The 22,511-nt window shown below is 43.0% G+C and overlaps 1 protein-coding gene across 4 annotated transcripts in view; it reads right to left on the bottom strand.

Moving 5' to 3' along the window:
* Window positions 1-22,511, bottom strand: part of LOC126175264 (puromycin-sensitive aminopeptidase) — a 164,266-nt gene that overhangs the window by 67,876 nt on the left and 73,879 nt on the right. For 2 of the 4 annotated variants that reach the window (XM_049921908.1, XM_049921909.1), the window contains exon 8: window positions 15,317-15,551. In XM_049921908.1, the coding sequence (XP_049777865.1) occupies window positions 15,317-15,551 (235 nt within the window). Of the gene's footprint in view, window positions 1-15,310; window positions 15,552-22,511 lie in introns of all 4 variants that reach the window. The other 2 variants (XM_049921906.1, XM_049921907.1) reach the window with 1 other exon arrangement.

The raw sequence follows: 22,511 nt of genomic DNA, 5'->3' as shown, positions 1-22,511 counted from the left end.
AACAAGGCCCCCGGAGTAGACAACATTCCATTAGAACTACTGACAGCCTTGGGAGAGCCAGTCCTGACAAAACTCTACCATCTGGTGAACAAGATGTATGAGACAGGCGAAATATCCTCAGACTTCAAGAAGAATATAATAATTCCAGCCCCAAAGAAAGCAGGTGTTGACAGATGTGAAAATTACCGAACTATCAGTTTAGTAAGTTACGGCTGCAAAATATTAACGCGAATTCTTTACAGACGAATGGAAAAACTGATAGAAGTCGACCTCGGGGAAGATCAGTTTGGATTCCATAGAAATGTTGGAACATGTGAGGCAATACTGACCCTACTTGTTATCTTAGAAGAAAGATTAAGGAAAGGCAAACCTACATTTTTATCATTTGTAGACTTAGAGAAAGCTTTTAACAATGTCGATTGGAATATTCTCTTTCAAATTCTGAAGGTGGCAGGGGTAAAATAAATGGAGCGAAAGGCTATTTACAATTTGTACAGAAAGCAGATGGCAGTTATAAGAGTTGGGGGGGGGCACGAAAGGGAAGCAGTGGTTGGGAAGGGAGTGAGACAGGGTTGTAGCCTATCCCCGATGTTATTCAATCTGCATATTGAGCAAGCAGTAAAGGAAACAAAAGAAAAGTTCGGAGTAGGTATATAAATCCATGGAGAAGAAATAAAAACTTTGAGGTTCGCCAATGACATTTTAATTCTGTCAGAGACAGGAAAGGACTTGGAAGAGCAGTTGAACGGAATGGGCAGTGTCTTGAAAGGAGGATATAAGATGAACATCAACAAAAGCAAAATGAGGATAATGGAATGTAGTCTAATTAAGTCGGGTGATGCTGAGGATATTAGATTAGGAAATGGGACACTTAAAGTAGTAAAGGAGTTTTGCTATTTGGGGAGCAAAATAACTGATAATGGTCGAAGTAGAGAGGATATAAAATGTAGACTGGCAATGGCAAGGAAAGCATTTCTGAAGAAGAAAAATTTGTTAACATCGAGTATAGATTTAAATGTCAGGAAGTCATTTCTGAAAGTATTTGTATGGAGTGTAGCCATATATGGAAGTGAAACATGGACGATAAATAGTTTAGACAAGAAGAAAATAGAAGCTTTCGAAATGTGGTGCTACAGAAGAATGCTGAAGATTAGATGGGCAGATCACATAACTAATGCGGAGGTATTGAATAGAACTGGGGAGAAGAGCAGCTTGTGGCACAACTTGACTAGAAGAAGGGATCGGTTGGTAGGACATGTTCCAAGACATCGAGGGATCACCAATTTAGTATAGGAGAGCAGCGTGGAGGGTAAAAATCGTAGAGGGAGACCAAGAGATGAATACACTAAGCAGATTCAGAAGGATGTAGGCTGCAGTAGGTACTGGGAGATGAAGAAGCTTGCACAGGATAGAGTAGCATGGAGAGCTGCATCAAATCAGTGTCAGGACTGAAGACAACAACAACAACAACAACAACAACAACAACAACAACAACAACAACAACAACAACAACAACCATTTGGTGCCAATATGTGGGCACATAAAACAATGCAGGCAGATCCAGTGAAGCTTCTGAGAAAAATGTGAAGGGAAATAGCCTTACAACTGACACATGCAGGTCTAGTCCCTACATGTAATCTGGGGATCATACATTACAGATCTGCAGATGGAACGAGTCAAGCCCTGGACTAACCCTGAAGACAAAGTGCAGGCAGTAACTAGAGTGTTATAAGATAGCGCAGACACAGTACAGTGTTCGGTGGAGAAGAAATGGTAACAAATATGGACAAATACTTATGGCTGGTATCAAGGAGGCTATGAGGAATGGTCTTTTTCTCTCTTATCATTGCTCCTATCCTTCACATTTATACAAAATTCATGCAAAAATAGCTAAGAGGTGTGTGGGTTCAGAATGGAATCTGGAACATATACTTTTTCATTGTAAGAATACAGATCTTGATTCTGAACTCTGCAGAAGTGCTGCCAGAAAACTATTCTGCTAAGAAATGTTGCATGTGAAGCACTGTGGGTCTTTGAAGTATATATGGAAAACACTGCAAGTATATAAGGTGTAATCATAAAGATTTATCATCATTATCTCAAAGCATTAAAGTTACATAATTGGTCTTTCTTTTGTTTACATGGTACATGTCTGCTGTCCTGGTACACACTGAAACCCCTGCACCACACCACGCCACCAGAGGAGACAAAACAGAATAGTACAGTGTACTGATGAAGTGGAGTATTGTGTGGTAATTCATTTTCTGCACAGAAGGGGAAAAATCCATGTTCTGAAGTATATGGCAATAAGAAAATCATATGACATAGTGGTTAGGTGGTGCAGTCATTACCATTTTGGTCACACAACTCTGAATGACAAAGAACAAAGCGGGAGAACTACTCTTTGTGAAGAAACAATAATCACATGAAATTGAGGGCTATGGAGCTCAAAGGTCAATGTAGTACAGAAGTACAAATGAGCCATTGTTTAGTTTTCCACATCTTGTATGGTATTCTAAACACAAGAACAGCGGCCACACTTACATTCAACAATGCACACAACTATTCATAAAGCCTGCCAACCGAGGCTGCAGCAGATACGCTGGGTGCCACTATGAACTACAAAGGAGAAAAGCAAGTAACATGGATTCACCACTGCTGACAAAGGCGAAAAACCGACAATCATCAGGCACTTAATACTGAGTGCCTTCTGGGGTGCTAACATATTATGCCTGTGAGAGACAAACTGTCACAGGAGCATACTATTGAAATCTTTCCAATGAGTATACAGGAGGTTGTCACATTGAAAAACAGCAGGAAGCTACCTGAGGGTTTGTTTCTGCTATACACTGTCACCCCAGTTCATTCTGCACAGGTAAGTAACACACACTGCTTCTTTGGGTGATCAAACTTCGACTCACCTCTGACATGGCATCCAGTAACTCCTTCCTCTTTCCTCAGATGAAGAAACTAGTGTATGGAAGGCATTTCCAAGAAAGAAGACAAGTTAAATTTCAATTTGGAACTGTCTGAACAGTCACAATGTAAACTTCTACAACGAAGACCTCCACCAAGTCAGTCATTGGGGAAAATATGTCATACTGAACGTGCAGCAAGGGAAAAGTGCAAAGAGTTATGGTCACAGCTAATTTTTTTGAGGTAATATTTGAAACACTATGACTATTACTCATGCATCACCACAAAGACGTGCCATACAATACTCAGAGAAAAACAATAAACCACGATAGCAGGTAAATGTAAATCATGGCCACTGCAAGGATGCTGTGAAGTCAACAAGAACATTCTGTGAGACCTAGACTATATAGCACTTGACTCAATTCATACCAAGTGGCCCAAGAAAAAATAATTGGTTGCTTGAATATCTGAGAAAAATTTTATACTTGGTCAGTGAATTACCAGTGTTTAGTAGTTGCAAAAATATTTTTAAAAAATTATTGTTTATTATTTTGAAATGGCGGCCATATTTGTTCCACGCTGCATGTGTTTTTTGGTATTTGCAAGCATCTACATTTTTTACAATTATTCAGTAGTGGATTGTCCTAAGCCTTTCAGATAAATTCATTTATTTCAACACACTCTGGGCTACAATTTAACATCATTATCACTTAGCTGAATGTATTCTTTAATATATTTTAAATAGTTCAAAGTTATCAGCCACAAATTAAAAAACTCAATTTTTGAACAGTAGTTTTCCAAAGAAAGATTAATTTCTCAGCTTTAATATTTTTTCTGCTATTACACTGTATAGTATAGTTACTTTTTACGGAGTATCAGTGATGAGCAACTTACACTTAAAAATATACACTATTTTAAAAAATGGATTTGTTTTTATTTTTCGTTTTTGTGGCCTGCAATATCTTTGTTGGGGGACCAGATAAAAATCTGAAAATTTCACAGTTAATAGACCTTTACAACATCAAACTTCAGTATAATTTTCAAATTTGAGATTCAATTGGAAGATATGGAGAAAAAAAAATTAAAAACACGAGTCAAAAATACATTTTTTAACATCTGCGATATCCAGGCTTATGGAATAAAATGCATCAGTTACAGTATATAATTTAAACGTATCTATGATTACTTACTTTATTAAATTGAAAATAAGCCTACTAATTACATCATATTGTTCTCTTGTTATTTGTTTTTAGTACATTGCTCACTGAACATTTGAGAAATTTGTTCACTCCATTTGGGTGTTAGATTATAAGTTCGCCCAGTCACAGTTGTAAATTCCATGGGAGACAGCTTCCTTAGTACATTTTTAAGTGGCATCCAAACTTGATCCTTCTCAATTTTTTTAAAAGATGTCCTTAGTCCTGGAGGGTAATAAAGTACAACATGTACATCTTGGTTTTGACAGTCAATATTATCAGCTTCACCAATCCACCACTGTTCATCGCAAACACAAGCCATTATGTCTTTATTTTGAAGAACCAGTTGTGCAAGTTTTCCAAACTGATGAAGTTCATTATCAGGCGAAGTTGATGTGATCTTACACTTCAGCAAGTTGTGTGAATGGGGTACATAACAATGAAAAGATCAAGTGCCTTTAATCTTCTGACAAGTGTTGTACCTTTCCTTCAAGACACTGTCATATACTTCTTGTATTTCCTCACATTGTACAAAAACGTAAGTAATTCCTTTGATATGTTTTTTTTTTACAGAATTCAAACATTTTTTGAGGTGTTATGATATGATTGTCATCGGTCCGCTGCAGACTTGCTTTTGTGACAGCTCGCTTTGTTGTACCCCCGACACCATCACAAGCATTCTTCCCAAGCACGAAGCGAAAAAGTGCCATTCTACATCAAACCCAAAATCTTCTTTATGGAAGGAGTTGTTAATAAAGATTTTTTTAGTTTTTATATTGACTTGCTGTCCCATCCGAAAAGTAAATCAGTTTTTTTATGGAAGGGTGGTGCTGTTTAATGTAATTTGTTAATTTTAGTTGAAAAATGTACACTGTTGTAGTGTTGTGTTCAAGGTTGTCACTTATGACACAAAAGCTTTGGCTCATTAGTTTATCTTCATCTTTATAATAGAATACAAATGGATGAACTGTGGCCTGTTTGTTTACCCAGTGGTGCCATTGTACTTCATCTTGAACAACAAAGGAATAATTTTCCGAAAAGTCAGCAAGAACTAAGCATTCAGCAGCTGCCAAGGTTTGCTTTTTGTCTTTCAAAGATTTACTTTCAGCTTTTGCAATAAAATGATGCATTTTCAGATTTTCAAGGTTAGCCACCAACACTTCAAAAAACTCTTCTCGTGATTTTATGACTGTCACCATTTCACTTTGTCTTGTGTCACCCATTGTTTGTATTTTATATTGTCAGGCATCAAATCGTCATCTTCGGATTTCTCAAACATGTCAAGTAAAGCTTGTTTGTCTGGACAATCTTCACATTTTCCCTTGTTCATACAATTGTAACTGTCAATATTGCATACCATACCTTCCAAAAGGTCTTTATAGTCAACTCTAAGATTGGTCCCATCTATCACCAACTTTAGGTTCTGATGAAACAAACATTATGCGTGCCAGATGCTCCTGAGACAATACACCATCTTGGTCTTAACTCGCAAAACTTTGATCTTACAATTTTAATGTCAGGATTTTCTTTTTTCAATTCATGCATAGTTCATTTAAATTACACAATATTAACCTTTTTTGTCTTTGAATCCCAGAACTATTTTCTTTCACAGAAACAGTCTTTTTTGCCAGACAGCAAATGGGTGTTATCGTCATCATCGTAATACTTAATAACTTTATTGATTGTGTTTTCATCTACCGAATTAAATGCACTTTTCTTTTGTAATGCTGGTAAAATTCCCTTTCTTTTACTAATTGCCTTGTTAACTTAAGAAGATGTTCTGAACAATAAATTCATCACTAACTTTTGCTTGACTCCAAGAATTCAGCAGTAAACTGAAACTTAATTTTATCCTCTTTGTTTGAAGTACAGCAGTTTTTAGTTTTTCTATCAAATCATCATATTCGGTTGGTGAAGTTTTAGAACTTCCATCTGTTTCAGTACAAATTGTATTTTGAAATGAAACTTCCAAATTGACTTCCAAATTTTGGCTGTAGCTGCCACGTTCTCAATTTTTGTATTCAAGGCATTTGGTCGTTTATCTTGACTTAGTTTTCTAATTTTACTAGCAAGCGACATACCCAGGATTTCACAAGCTGTATCTACTTTTTTAATGGTTGCTGATAAGTCACAAAATTCTGTATCTGAGGTTTCACTATCATTTCCCTTGTGTATTACAAATATCTTAGAATAACATGTTGGACACAATGATTTTCCTGGTATGAGATTGCCAAAAGGGCTTTTATTTTTAGAATAATGATCAAATGACATTTCTCTCAGACCTTTTGGTATAGGTTTCTTATGTTTCTCAAAAGGGTACATGTAAGACTGACCAAAAAGGTGATGAAATTTTTTAAAGTACTTCAATTCATGGTGTTTGCATGTTGATTTGATCTCTGGGCCACCTCGTAAGCAAAACAACACTTTTTCTTCTTCACTGAAATCTTCGATTAAAGTAATGTCTTTAGGATACATTCCATACATACTTTTATGACATGCTTCATTAATAATAACACCGACAAAACACTGAGACACCATTTTTCAACTGCACACTTCAAGAGTGTGAGCAGACAATTGTTGGTGTAAGGGGGAAGACAACAATCAGACTTATACAAGCTTGCAGATGCAACTGTTAGTCTGCTGAAACAATTACCACAGCATTGTTTCGACAAATAATCTAGTGTAATGTGGTGTGTTACAATATGCAACTGGTATATTTTTTCTGATTAGCCTACCAGATATCGCAGACATTAAAAAGCATATTTTTGACTCACCTTTGCAATCTTTTTTCCATAACTTCCAAATGAATCTCAAAGTTGAAATTTATTCTGAACTTTGATATCTTAAAGGTCTAGTAACTGTAAAATTTTCAGATTTTTATCCGGTCCCCCGACAAAGATATTGCAGGACACAAAATGAATAAATTAAAAAAAAAATCAATTTTTTTTAAAAAATGTGTATTTTTTAAGTGTAGCTGCTCACCATTGATACTCTATAAAAAGTAACTATACGATACAGTGTAATAGCAGAAAAAAACATTAAAGCTGAGAAATTAATCTTTCTTTGGAAGACTACTGTTCAAAAATTGAGTTTTTTAATTTGTGGCTGATAACTTTGAACTATTAAAAATATATTAAAGAATACATTCAGCTAAGTGATAATGATGTTAAATTGTAATTGCCGGAGTGAAATGTATTTTATCTGAAAGGCTTAGGACAATCCACTACTGAATAATTGTAAAAAATGTAGATGCTTGCAAATACAAAAAACGCATGTGGCCTGGAACAAATATTTCAAAATAATACACAATACATTTTTAAAAAAAAATATTTTTGTGACTACTAAACATTGAGGAATTCACCCAGCAAATATAAAATTTTTCTCAGATGGTCAAGCAACCAGTGCTAGACCATTTGGTATGGATTGACCCACTTACGAAAGCAGCACCACAGGACCATGAGCAAAATATTCCCTTTCTGCCTTGTCTTGAGCATCAACACACGGGTGTCAGCAAGATCAGCAAAATCCTAATAACCCAAGTTTGTTCCTGAGGTCCAACAAGACCATAACAATGACCATACGGGATGGCGTCCTGGAACAAATTGGAATGGACTGAGGTGCTATGAGGACAAAAAATGTGAGTGGAGATGCCTAGCTCTGTTACTCTGGTTGCCTGCAACTCACCGCCTCGTGGTTTAGCACAGGTAAACAACAATAAATTCGGACAGAAACAGTCACACTTGGAATGTGTGTATTTACTCCAAGGAAGAACATTGTCTGAAATCTTTGTATGATTTCAATATTCTTTAGCTCCCTATCAACAACTTACCTTCACTCCTACCATTTTTGTGGTTTACCCAGGACTTTCCAGTATTGTACTATTAAACACATAGAAACCAACAGAACAGAGCATTAGGAATATACTAAAATGGGTTACAGCTTACAACATAATTCTAACATGCCATATTCAAACTTACAAGGCATATTCTGAACACATGTGTACTAGATTTTTATATATTTTTTTTACGAAAAAGTGTCCTTGAAACACGAAGTTACAGGATACTGTCGATACACTCGTTGACTATTTCTCCAAATAATCACCATCCCACTCAGTGCATGTGGTGGTTCGTTGGTTTCGGGGTTTGATGGGGGCTAAACATCAAGGTCATCAGTCCCCTGTTCCAAACACACATACTTGTAAAAGGCCTGTACAGTAAAAGTGTAACCTCTGCACCCAGAAGGAGGGAACACCAAAGGGTACAGAGCTAAAATGAACACCGCAATAACACAAAATAGAGGACACTTAAAAAGGAGCAGAGCAAATAGTTGACTAAAGTAAAACAAACTACAGTGGTTGATGGATCAGGTAAAAGGTCAACCACTCGACTACAAACGAAGAACCTCCAGATGGAAAGCGTTGATAGAGGTACCAACACAACTTGTAACCATAAAAGACACTATTTTGGTATCCACGTCACAATTAAAAGTCGCTGGAGTGGGTGTAGCCTGAGAAATCATGCGAGAGTGCCCACACTAGAGTGAGTGATAAAACCCAGCTGCAGGGATAAAACGTAAAACTGAGTCAGCTATAGAGGCACCATCACCTAGAATTGAAGGAAGTGCAGCTGGTAAATTAAAGGACTGCCACAAGGGGGCTAATAGGGAGCAGTCCATCAGATGGACCACTGTCAGCCCTGCATCACAGCAACACTTGGGTGGGTTCTCACGGCAAAGGAGATAGCTGTGGGTCAACCGCTATGTCCAATTCAGAGACGGCAGAAAACAACGGAGTCCCTACGCGTGGTGCTCCTCAAGGATGAGTTCCATACGGCTGTGGACGACTTTACCATGTGGAGCTTATTTGGCGTGTTCAAGGCAGACCATTCAGAGCTCCAGACATCACAGACCTTGCAATGTAGGGCTGACCGGAGGTCTCTTTCCACGAGACCAAGCTCCAGGGGTGGCGAAGTGGTGGCCTGCTTGGCCAACCGATCAACACGTTCGTTTCCTGGAATGCCAATGTGGCCTGGGGGTCCACACAAACGTCACTGAACGACCACACTCGGCGAGAGCAAAAACAACATCTCGAATACTGCGCACCGAAGGGTCCCGAGAAAAACACTGGTCAAGTGCTTGCAATCCACTCAGGGAGTCACTGCATATGAAAAATGACTCCCCAGGGCAGGAGCGAGTGCACGGTAAAGAGCAACCAGCTCCGCAGTGAAAACACTGCTCCCACAAGGCAGGGAATGCTGATCAACGTAGTTGCCGTGGAAGAAAGAAAACCCAGTGTGTCCATCAACCACAGAACCATAGCTGTAGACTATATCTGCATCGCGAAACGAGGCTAGAATAGCCATGAAATGTTGACGAAGACTGGCAGGTGGAACGGAGGACTTGGAGTCACAGGACAAATCCAAGCAAAGCTGCAAGCGAGGGAGGGACCAAGGAGGGGTAGAGGAAGAGGACCGGAAGGATGGCGAAAGAGGAAAGGACTCGAGTGACAAGAGAAGGGAATGAACATGGACTGCGATCGGGAGACCCGACCTAGGCCGCCGTCGTGGGGAGGGGAGTGCAGAAGATGGAAAAAGGAGCCTGCAGTTTGGGTGGTCGGGCAAGGAATGGACGCAGGCGATGTATGACGCAAGCAACAGTTGTCAGCGGAATTGTAGGGGAGGGATTCCAGCTTCTACAAGAAGGCTAGTCAGCGGACTAGTGCGGAAGGCACCTGTCACCAGTCCGACGCCACAATGGAGAATCGGGTCGAGGATCTGCAACGTTGAAGGTGCTGCTGAGTCGTACACCACACTCCCGTAGTCGAGACGGGACTTGACTAAGGCCTTATAGAGCTGCAGGAGGGTTGTTCGTGCAGCCCCCCAAACGGTGTGGCTGAGGCAGCGAAGGATGTTGAGGTGCAGCCAGTACCATTGTTTAAGCTGGCGAAGATGAGGTGTCCAAGTGAGCTGAGCATCAAACAGCATGCTAAGAAAGCGATGCGTCTACTCAATGAGGAGTAGTTCATTGGCAAGGTAGAGCTCTGGATTGAGGTGGACCGTTCGAAGACGACAGAAATGCATCACTCGGGTCTTAGAGGCTGAGAACTGAAAAACCATGGTTGGATGCCCAAAAATGTGCCTTACAGATAACTCTCTGCAGCCGCCGTTCAGCGACACTGATTCTTGGGGAACTGTAATAAAGACAAAAGTCATCGGCATATAGAGAGGAACAGACCGATGAGCCCACTGCAGCCGCAAAACCATTTATCGCCACCAAAAAGAGGGGAACAATGAGAGACAAGCCCTGCGGGACACCGTTCTCCTGAATATGAGCAGAGCTAAAATAAGTGCCAACTCTAATCCGAAAGGAGCGATTGGAGAGAAAATTCAGTAGAAAAATCTGAAATGGACCCCGTAAGCCCCATTCGCGCAGCATAGCAAGGACATGATGGTGCCAGGCGGTATTGTACGCCTTCTGAAGATCAACGAAAACAGCAACTAGATGTTCTCGCCGAGTAAAATCTGAACGAACAGCCGACTCTAGCGTGACTAAATTGTCGATCGCTGAGTGGCCCTAGTGGAAGCCCTCCTGTTGTTGGGTCAGGAGGCCCCGAGCTTCAAGGATCCACATGAGCCGCCGACTCACCATCTGTTCCAGGAGTTTGCACGTAACGTTGGTAAGGCTGATAGGGTGATAGCTATCAACCACCAGCAGATCTGCACCAGGTTTCAGCACCGGGATGGTAACTCTATCCTGCCAACTAGTTGGGAGAACGCCCTCCGTCCAGATGCGGTTAAACAGGGCGAGTAATTCACCCTGACTGTGCGCCGAGAGATGGTGAAGAAACTTGTTGTGAATTCGGTCTGGACCTGGAGAGGTATCGGGGCAAGCTGTATGGGCACTTTGGAACTCCCAAAGGACTGACTTACGCCTTAGGGTACTTGAAGAGCAGGGGACAGTTGCCTCGGCAGCAGAAACAATGGCCATAGTGACCTCGTCCACTACCAAATCAATGTCACCAGGAAGCAGAGCAATGGCCATAGTAGCTGAGGTGTAGGCTGCCCAATCAGCTCCACGAAGAGACCATCGTGGCAGCTGGTCAGGGGGATGGGATTGAAGAAGAGTAACCAGGATAGGAAAGTGGTCGCTATCACAGAGGTCGTCGTGGACCCTCCAACTGAGGTATGGAAGAAGACCTGGGCTACTAAGAGAGAGGTCAATGGCTGAGTATGTGCCATGAGTCAAGCTAAAATATATGGGAGCACCGGTGTTAAGGAGGCAAACGTCCTGCTGTGCCAAGAGAGCCTCAACGTTCCTACCCTGGCCCGAGATCTGGGCCCCACCCCATAAAGGGTGGTGGGCATTAAAGTCCCCCAAAAGGAGGAACGGCGGGGGAGCCGGGCGAACAAGGCAGCTAGGTCAGCAGGAGGGACCCCTCATCCGGGAGAAGGTAGAGGGAACAGATGGTAAGCTCCATTCCTGCCCAGATTCTAACAGCCACAGCCTTGAGAGCCATGTGAAGTGACACTGGGGCACTAGGAACAGTGGCAAGAACATAAACACAGACACCGCCAGACATCCTGTCGTATTCTACGCGGTTCTTATAGTAACCCTGTTAGCCACAGAGGGAGGGGGTCTGCCGAACAGGAAACCAGGTTTCCTGTAGGGCCAGACAAGTGGCAGGGAAGCGGCACAAAAGCTGTTTCAACTCAGCAAGGTGGTGGAAAAAACCACGGCAATTCCATTGAAGGATAATGGTATCCGACTGTGAAGACATGAAAGAACCTGGTGGGGAGGGGAGGGGAGGGGAGGGGGGAGGGGGAAGATAGGTCATACCTTAGAAGCGCTCGCCACCACCAATTGCAAAGTAGCCTGATCAACTTCCATAGGAGCTGCGGGTCGAGCAACATCTAGCTCCTGAGTGGACGCTAGATGCTCCACATCATCTTCAGGTGCAGGTGTGAACTCCTTTTCTGTCTCTATGTCCTTCTCCTTTTGCTTTTTCTTCTTTTTGGTAGGGTCCAGTTTATCAGGCTTGGTGGGCTTTTCCAACCCAGTCTCATGGACCGAGGAAGACCTGGAAGCCTTACGGCCCTCAGGTGGTGGCTTTTTCAACCACTGGCTGACATCGGGAGGGGCAGTAACCATGGAAGGGAGGGAGGGAAGCAAGCGATCCCTTCCGCGCGAGGGGATCCGGAGGAGGCGGGCACTTCTCCAGCTCAGAGGTGGGGACTGAAGTCCCCAAAGAAGGAGGGGTTGTTACTCCCGATGTTGAAAACAGGGGAGCAACAGAAGAGGGTGTTCCCCCAACTACCACGGGGGGCAGGAATAGATGGCCGGGCTGGAGGGCCCACAAAAAGCGGCTGAGCTTGGGAACTCATCGCCAAGGATGGTGACATCGAAGCTGCTGCAGCAAAAGTCGATGAAATGCGCACAGGGTGAAGTCAGTCGTACTTGCGTTTAACTTCTGTGTAAGTGAGCCTGTCCAAGGTCTTACACTGCATAATCTCCCGTTCTTTTTGATAAACCGCGCAGTCGGACGAGCAAGGTGAATGTTTCTGTCCGCAGTTGACACAAACAGGGGGCAGCGAACACAGGACGTTCAGGTGGGAGGCACGTCCACAATCTCGAGAGGTAGGGTTGGCGTCACATCTCTATGACATATGCCCAAACCTTCAGTACTTAAAGCAGCGCATGGGAGGAGGGACGTAAGGCTTAACATCACATCGATATATCATCACCTTGACCTTCTCGGGCAGGTTGTCACCCTCGATAGCCAAGATGAAGGCGCCGGTGGCGACCCTATTACCTTTAGGTCCCCTGAAGACACGTCGTACAAAGTGGACACCGCGGCATTCCAGATTTGCACGGATCTCGTCGTCAGACTGCAACAACAGGTCACGACGAAAAATAAGTCCCTGAACCATATTGAGGCTTTTATGAGGCATAATGGAGACTGCAACATCACCGAGCTTGTCACAAGCAAGCAATGCCCTTGACTGTGCTGGGGATGCTGTCTGTATGACTGTTCCAGACCACATTTTAGACAGGCCCTCAACTTCTCCAAACTTGTCCTCTAAATTTTCCACAAAAAACTGAGGGTTTGTGGTCAGAAATGAGTCCCCATCTGTTCGGCTGCAAACCAGAAATCGAGGAGAATACATCTCACCACGTAATTTAGACCGCCGTTCCTCCCCTGGTGTGGGCAAGGAAGGGAACGATTGGGGGGTCATACTGTAAAACTTTGAACTTTCCTTTCTTAGAGACTCGTGCTTGCGCACTATTCTTATTTCTTTTCATGGTGGTCCCACGAGCAGCTAGGGAAAGGAATGTCCACCCAGACAGAGCCCCGCTTGCCTGGGTAAGCCTAATACTACTGGGGGACGGCAGGTTCCCCAGAGGTTGCCCGCTAGCAACTGTTCTACCTCAACAGCCATGCGTCTCCTCGGCACGCAGCACACCTTGAGGTTGAGGTTTTTTTTTAATAGATGTTTATACCATCCTCGCGACCTAGGCAGTTAAGCCAAGATCCCTGGGCTCTGTACCGTACAACGTTCCACCGTCGCGCCCTATGGTGGTCATTGAAGCGCGCTCAGAGCTTACGGTATTGAGGACTGGTGGCACTTTCCAGTCCCCAGCTCAGGGACCCCGGGGTCACCAAGCCCATACCCAGCAACTAAATGCTGAGCCCCCTGAGGGGGCACGTGGTGAGCCTTTGCACAATCCTCTTCATGCCTTCCACAAGAAACTCTCCCACCAGCTCCTTCCCCCACTTCAGAACCTTGTTCTGCACCTGCTCATCTGTTGAAAATTTAATTTCACTCTTGTGTGCCTTCAGGGAGGTGAAAAGATTACAATCTGAAAGTGCCAAGTCAGGGGACTATGGGGGTTGGTTCAAAACATTCCAACCAAGTAAGTCCAAGGGTGTCTTGGGAGCTAAGGCTGAGAGAGAATGGGTGGTGTTGTGCAACAAGCACACTCCTCTTGCCAGCATTCTCCTCCTCTGTATTGAATGCTCCTTTTAACTTTCTTCTGGGTCTCACAATATTGCTGAGCATTGATTGTCTCCCCTCGAGGCAGAAATCTGACCAAACTGTTGGCTTTTCGGCCCCAAAACACTGAGGCATTGTTTTTCTTTTTTTAACCCGAAATTGGTGTTTTGAATTTTTTGGCAGATGAGGAATTGATGTGATGCAACTGTGATGCTTGCCTTTTTGTCTCAGACTTGTAATGAGCCACACGTTTCATCTCCAGTGACAACAGAACTCAGAAAATCCTCGCCTTCTAATACAAGTCATTCAAGAAACTCTCACACACTTCTGACTCAATTTTTCTTGTGCTGCTACGTCAATTGTTTTGGGACCCATCTTGCAAACAGTTTCCCATACCCCAGCATTTCTGCGAGTGTCTTGTATAAGAAAGATTAGGAGAGTTGTGGCAACATCGTAGAAATTTCATCCACTGGGAATCAACAGTCTTCACGAAGGTTCCTAAATTTATCGCCCCAACTGATCAATCCAAATGAAGGTCTTCCACTCCTCTGTTCATCAGGAACATTTGTTCTTGGTCTACTAAACTCCCTACACCACTTAAACACACTATTTCTGTTCATAACATCTCTGTCATCAACTGTTTTGGTGTGAGAAAAAGTTTCAGTAGGTGTTATTCCTTCTGTGAGTAGGAAGTGGATCACAGTATATAGCTTGCACCTGGCTGGATTTCTTATTGAGATGTTTCACATAATTGGACACTGCAATATGACTTTATGTACTACCACGTTGCAGCAATGATCGCTCTGGTCCGGCGATACCCCTCTACAACTCTGTGTTGCCAACCCTCAAAAAACAAAAAACTACAGCCCATTATGGTCACGGTGCACTTACTTTCTGAAAATGCCTCATATTATTATAAGATATACTTGTAGCACCCTAATAAATTAACAGAACACCATTTGAGCCTAGTATTTAACTGGGTATTCCAGACAATTATTTGCTGCACAATTTTGTACAGAAATGAAGGCTTGTTTACACTTAAATAAAATTTCAAAAAATTATAGCCATTAAAAGTAAAGGTATCAGTAGCATTCTGAAGAACACATGTTTCACAGTATAATAATAAAAATAAGTGCATAATGCTGAAATTTATTTTTTAACAACCAAAAGGAGCCCCAAGCAAGACTAATCTAATCAGACATTACTCACACTCACTTGTGCTACCATCAGCACAGAATTTTTCTTGAGTTAGTGTAAGGGTCCGTGTCGTGGGTCCTGACTGTTTACTTAAAACCTTCACCACTGGGAACCCCATTTGTTTTGTCCACGTTGACATAACAGCAGCCACTGGTTTATTGCTTGCTTCTTCCAGTGCTGCCCATAGATCTTCAGTGAAAGTATTTTTATACTGATGTCGAGTAAGATATATATTCATACCTTTGCGGAAGTCCTGCAAATTTAAAACACACAAAAAATTATATTACTTATCATGCATGTCCAGTAAACTAAATAAAGAGGCAGCAGTGTCATATCTCAAGGAGGAATACAAGACAATTCCATTTGGGCAGGAGCTTGTAGAATAACTATGGCTCAAATTTAGAATAGTTGACCAAGTGCTGGATATACATATGATGGTAGCAGATAAGCTGTACTCCATTTTGAAATGTTTATCTATAAAGGAAGGCAAAGGAGAACAGCAAAAGTTTAATTCTCAAATCACTGCAAAGATGAGTGATATTGTCACATTGTAATTACAATCAAATCCAGGGTTGTGAATGAAGTACAACACTTAGCACTGGAAGTACGTTTATTACAGACACCAATGTACCAAACAGGACAGAACTGCTTCTTGGGTAAAACCACTTCTATTTATACAGACATCACATATTACAGGATATGCACGCATTACAAAACATAAGAAGTTACGAGCACCTTCCAGAAATGATAAATAGTAAATAACAAATAACTGCGGGTGACACAATTTGAGCCTGTGACCTGCAGCACACGAGCCAGCGACAATAACTGCCACTGCACAATGCATGCAATACAGTTCGCAGCACTGCTCACTCTCCTGAAGAAACAGCAACCTGCTGTTTCAGAGGTTCTCATTGGTGCATCTCTGAACTAGATCTTGTAGGGTTCTCTTTATGGCAGAACTGGAGGATCCTTGCATTGTGGTTGCATTGCCACATCTTTCTCACAAAGGTAACCTCTCCCATCGAAGCTTTGAGATCATCAAGCAGGCCTTCAGTTCCCCTGACCGAGAAGCCCCATCGTCAATCTACACCTCAGGATGGTAGTAGAGCTCATACGGAGGATATGTATGCCACTGTGCTTTTGTCTTCTTGGTGCAGGATCATAACCGTCAACTTCGCATGTGATGTCCAGTATCTGGTGAAGAATATGATACAGCTCAGGGTAGTGCTTTAGTAACTTTTCCCATGGTCCTCCTTTCCACATAGCCCAAAATAACCATACCAAGCCTCCCAGGCTTTATCTCATTGGCCAGTTCTGGTTTAAATGAGAAGAGTGTATCCATTGTTGTTTTGGCCTTGTGACCGTGCAAGAGAAAGAATGTGAAGTCTTTGTGTCTTCCTTTGCTGTGTTATTTGGAAATGTCATCAACAGCAGTACGGTATCCTAATCTCTCTGTTCGACATCAACGTACATCAAGAGCTTATCTGCCAGAGTCTTACTGAAGCATTCTGAGAGACCGTTCATCTGTGGGGGATAGGCAGTTGTCATATTGGTGGGTGATGTCACACCCTAAAAGTACAAGGGTCATTTGGAAAGTAAAGAGTGTCTTGTTTTGACATGTGACCACATCCCCCCTCCATCACTGCCAACTGACCACTGACCTTGGTACTCATCTGCTTCAGTTTGGTAGCAGCTGCAATCCAATACGGTTACTTACTGCTTCGCTGTGTGTTAAAATGTGTAACAAGACTGACAATCCCACCAAGTGTGTGGTGAGTTCTGTTATCTGTTTTTTAAACGCGCAAAAATTCCAACCCATCGAAATAGCTGAAGTTTACATTGTATGGTAATGTGATGAACAAAGCAAAAGTTCAGAAGTGGTTTATTGTGTTTAACAGTGGACGGAAGAATGTTCACGACGAAGATCACTTGGATCAGCCCTCATTGGTGACTGGTGAACTCAAACCAAAAGCTGAAACAAAACATCAAAGAACATGGGGATTTCACTGTTAGTGGACTGTACTCATTCTTTCCAGATATTTCAAGAACTGTGTTGTATGGGACTGCTAGTGGAGATGTGGACTATAAAAAAAGTGTGTGCCAGACGGGTTCCTCTAATTTTGTCAGACAAACACAAAATCAAACGAATGGCAGTTGCACGGACATCTCTCAGTCACTATGAAAAGGATGGTGAGGAATTTTTTAATCATATTATCAAAGGTTATGAGACTTGGATATCACATCTCACATCAGAAGCAAAGTGCCAAATAATGGAATGCCATCATTCGCAATCCTCGATGAAAAACGTAAAACAAATTTTGAGAACCAGAAAGATATGGCTACATTGTTTTGGGATCATAAGGGTGTCCTACTGATTGACTACATGCCTAGAAATGAGACCATAAATGCTGTGGCCTACTGTCAGACACTTCAATGATTTCATCATGCCATTAAAAGCAAGTGCCATGAAATGCTAACCAGTGGAGTCATCCTCCTCAACAATAAACCATGTCCACATGCAGCAGGAGTGACACAGTGGTTTCGGTGGGAAATGTTTCAACATTTGCCATACAGTTCAGACATAGCCTGAAGTGATTATCACTTATTCCCCAAATTGAAAGTTGACGATGCTACAGAAGTGGTGATGAACTTAAAGAAGCCATTAATCAGTGGTTCAACAACTTGGTGGCAACTGAATATGCAAAAGGCACAGTACAGTTGGTAAAACAGTATGCAAAGTCCGTAAATTTGAACGGTGACTACATAGAAAAGTAGCTGGGTAGCAAATTGTAAGTAAAATACAGTTTATTTTCATTATGTCAAGTAAAAATTTCTGCAGAAACAAAAGTTCTTGACTTTCAGAATGACCCTCGTACCTATGAAACTGATTTCCGCTGGAAAACTTTTCCAAGATCAAAGATAATAAAACAGGGTGCTCTGTTCTTCAAAATAATGTCTTCAACAAGGAAATTTTGTAGTTTTCAGACCTTCGGCAGCTGGCACAGCTTTGGTGAAGTAGCAGTGGGTGAGGTAGTCAGTGCAGACTATTATCCATCAATTCCCATTGGTTGGCTTAGGGAACCTGTCAAAGAGATGAAATGGTGCTGCTGTGAGCTGAACTGGTATCAAATGCCTTGGAAGTAATCGTGGAATGTGCTGCATTCGCTGGCATTCCTTACTGTGATTCATGTAGCATTCAAAGGATTGGCAGAGACATGGCCAGTGATACTTGTGTACAATTTTGTTTAGTCTTCACGGATCGCAGGTGACCAGATGATGTAGCATTATGGAAAGCTGGGGTGACAAGTAGCCATTTCTGCCCCATTCCACTAACGTAATGTTCTGTTTATTCATTGAATTTCTTCTTTGGACACCTCCTCCTTCACGGCTTCTATAGTTTTCAGCAATGCCGTGTCTTTCCTCTTTTCAGCAGCAATGTCATTTGATGTAGTGATGACAGTTTTCATCTATGTTGCTGTGTTCAGCCAATAAAAGGCAGTCACTGTGCTTGTGTCTGTGTGTAACATATGACATCTACATCTACATCTACATCTACATCTACGGTGTGTGGCGGAGGGCACTTTACGTGCCACTGTCTTACCTCCCTTTCCTGTTCCAGTCGCGTATGGTTCGCGGGAAGAACGACTGAAGAACGACTGTCTGAAAGCCTCTGTGCGCGCTCTAATCTCTCTAATTTTACATTCGTGATCTCCTCGGGAGATATAAGTAGGGGGAAGCAATATATTCGATACCTCATCCAGAAACGCACCCTCTCGAAACCTGGCGAGCAAGCTACACCGCGATGCAGAGCGCCTCTCTTGCAGAGTCTGCCACTTGAGTTTGTTAAACATCTCCGTAACGCTATCACGGTTACCAAATAACCCTGTGACGAAACGCACCGCTCTTCTTTGGATCTTCTCTATCTCCTCCGTCAACCCGATCTGGTGCGGATCCCACACTGATGAGCAATACTCAAGTATAGGTCGAACGAGTGTTTTGTAAGCCACCTCCTTTGTTGATGGAATACATTTTCTAAGGACTCTCCCAATGAATCTCAACCTGGTACCCGCCTTACCAACAATTAATTTTATATGATCATTCCACTTCAAATCGTTCCGCAGGCATACTCCCAGATATTTTACAGAAGTAACTGCTGCCAGTGTTTGTTCCGCTATCATGTAATCATACAATAAATTATCCTTCTTTCTATGTATTCGCAATACATTACATTTGTCTATGTTAAGGGTCAGTTGCCACTCCCTGCACCAAGTGCCTATCCGCTGCAGATATTCCTGCATTTCGCTACAATTTTCTAATGCTGCAACTTCTCTGTATACTACAGCATCATCCGCGAAAAGCCGCATGGAACTTCCGACACTATCTACTAGGTCATTTATATATATTGTGAAAAGCAATGGTCCCATAACACTCCCCTGTGGCACATCAGAAGTTACTTTAACGTCTGTAGACGTCTCTCCGTTGATAACAACATGCTGTGTTCTGTTTGCTAAAAACTCTTCAATCCAGCCACACAGCTGGTCTGATATTCCGTAGGCTATTACTTTGTTTATCAGGCGACAGTGCAGAACTGTATCGAACGCCTTCCGGAAGTCAAGAAAAATAGCATCTACCTGGGAGCCTGTATCTAATATTTTCTGGGTCTCGTGAACAAATAGAGCGAGTTGGGTCTCACACGATCGCTGTTTCCGGAATCCATGTTGATTCCTACATAGTAGATTCTGAGTTTCCAAAAACGACATGATACTCGAGCAAAAGACATGTTCTAAAATTCTACAACAGATCGACGTCAGAGATATAGGTCTATAGTTTTGCGCATCTGCTCGACGACCCTTCTTGAAGACTGGGACTACCTGTGCTCTTTTCCAATCATTTGGAACCTTCCGTTCCTCTAGAGACTTGCGGTACACGGCTGTTAGAAGGGGGGCAAGTTCTTTCGCGTACTCTGTGTAGAATCGAATTGGTATCCCGTCAGGTCCAGTGGACTTTCCTCTGTTGAGTGATTCCAGTTGCTTTTCTATTCCTTGGACACTTATTTCGATGTCAGCCATTTTTTCGTTTGTGCGAGGATTTAGAGAAGGAACTGCAGTGCGGTCTTCCTCTGTGAAACAGCTTTGGAAAAAGGTGTTTAGTATTTCAGCTTTACGCGTGTCATCCTCTGTTTCAATGCCATCATCATCCAGGAGTGTCTGGATATGCTGTTTCGAGCCACTTACTGATTTAACGTAAGACCAGAACTTCCTAGGATTTTCTGTCAAGTCGGTACCTAGTATTTTACTTTCGAATTCACTAAACGCTTCACGCATAGCCCTCCTTACGCTAACTTTGACATCGTTTAGCTTCTGTTTGTCTGAGAGGTTTTGGCTGCGTTTAAATTTGGAGTGAAGCTCTCTTTGCTTTCGCAGTAATTTCCTAACTTTGTTGTTGTACCACGGTGGGTTTTTCCTGTCCCTCACAGTTTTACTCGGCACGTACCTGTCTAAAACGCATTTTACGATTGCCTTGAACTTTTTCCATAAACACTCAACATTGTCAGTGTCGGAACAGAAATTTTCGTTTTGATCTGTTACGTAGTCTGAAATCTGCCTTCTATTACTCTTGCTAAACAGATAAACCTTCCTCCCTTTTTTTATATTCCTATTAACTTCCATATTCAGGGATGCTGCAACGGCCTTATGATCACTGATTCCCTGTTCTGCGCTTACAGAGTCGAAAAGTTCGGGTCTGTTTGTTATCAGTAGGTCCAAGATGTTATCTCCACGAGTCGGTTCTCTGTTTAATTGCTCGAGGTAATTTTCGGACAGTGCACTCAGTATAATGTCACTCGATGCTCTGTCCCTACCACCCGTCATAAACATCTGAGTGTCCCAGTCTATATCTGGTAAATTGAAATCTCCACCTAAGACTATAACATGCTGAGAAAATTTATGTGAAATGTATTCCAAATTTTCTCTCAGCTGTTCTGCCACTAATGCTGCTGAGTCGGGGGGTCGGTAAAAGGAGCCAATTATTAACCTAGCTCGGTTGTTGAGTGTAACCTCCACCCATAATAATTCACAGGAACTATCCACTTCTACTTCACTACAGGATAAACTACTACTAACAGCAACGAACACGCCACCACCGGTTGCATGCAATCTATCCTTTCTAAACACCGTCTGTACGTTTGTAAAAATTTCGGCAGAATTTATCTCTGGCTTCAGCCAGCTTTCTGTACCTATAACGATTTCAGCTTCGGTGCTTTCTATCAGCGCTTGAAGTTCCGGTACTTTACCAACGCAGCTTCGACAGTTTACAATTACAATACCGATTGCTGCTTGGTCCCCGCATGTCCTGACTTTGCCCCGCACCCGTTGAGGCTGTTGCCCTTTCTGTACTTGCCCGAGGCCATCTAACCTAAAAAACCGCCCAGCCCACGCCACACAACCCCTGCTACCCGTGTAGCCGCTTGTTGCGTGTAGTGGACTCCTGACTTATCCAGCGGAACCCGAAACCCCACCACCCTATGGCGCAAGTCGAGGAATCTGCAGCCCACACGGTCGCAGAACCGTCTCAGCCTCTGATTCAGACCCTCCACTCGGCTCTGTACCATAGGTCCGCAGTCAGTCCTGTCGACGATGCTGCAGATGGTGAGCTCTGCTTTCATCTCGCTAGCGAGACTGGCAGTCTTCACCAAATCAGATAGCCGCTGGAAGCGAGAGAGGATTTCCTCCGATCCATAGCGACACACATCATTGGTGCCGACATGAGCGACCACCTGCAGATGGGTGCACCCTGTACCCTTCATGGCATCCGGAAGGACCCTTACCACATCTGGAATGACTCCCCCCGGTATGCACACGGAGTGCACTTTGGTTTTCTTCCCCTCCCTTGCTGCCATATCCCTAAGGGGCCCCATTACGCGCCTGACGTTGGAGCTCCCAACTACCAGTAAGCCCACCCTCTGCGACCGCCCGGATCTTGCAGACTGAAGGGCAACCTCTGGAACAGGACAAGCAGCCATGTCAGGCCGAAGATCAGTATCAGCCTGAGACAGAGCCTGAAACCGGTTCGTCAGACAAACTGGAGAGGCCTTCCGCTCAGCCCTCCGGAATGTCTTTCGCCCCCTGCCACACCTTGAGACGACCTCCCACTCTACCACAGGTGAGGGATCAGCCTCAATGCGGGCAGTATCCCGGGCAACCACAGTCGTAGT

The sequence above is a fragment of the Schistocerca cancellata genome, chromosome 3 (genome assembly GCF_023864275.1).
Source record: "Schistocerca cancellata isolate TAMUIC-IGC-003103 chromosome 3, iqSchCanc2.1, whole genome shotgun sequence".
NCBI classification, from domain to species: Eukaryota; Metazoa; Arthropoda; class Insecta; order Orthoptera; family Acrididae; genus Schistocerca; species Schistocerca cancellata.
The sequence above is the reverse complement of the archived record's forward strand: the minus strand, read 5'-3'. Positions and strand labels throughout refer to the sequence as shown.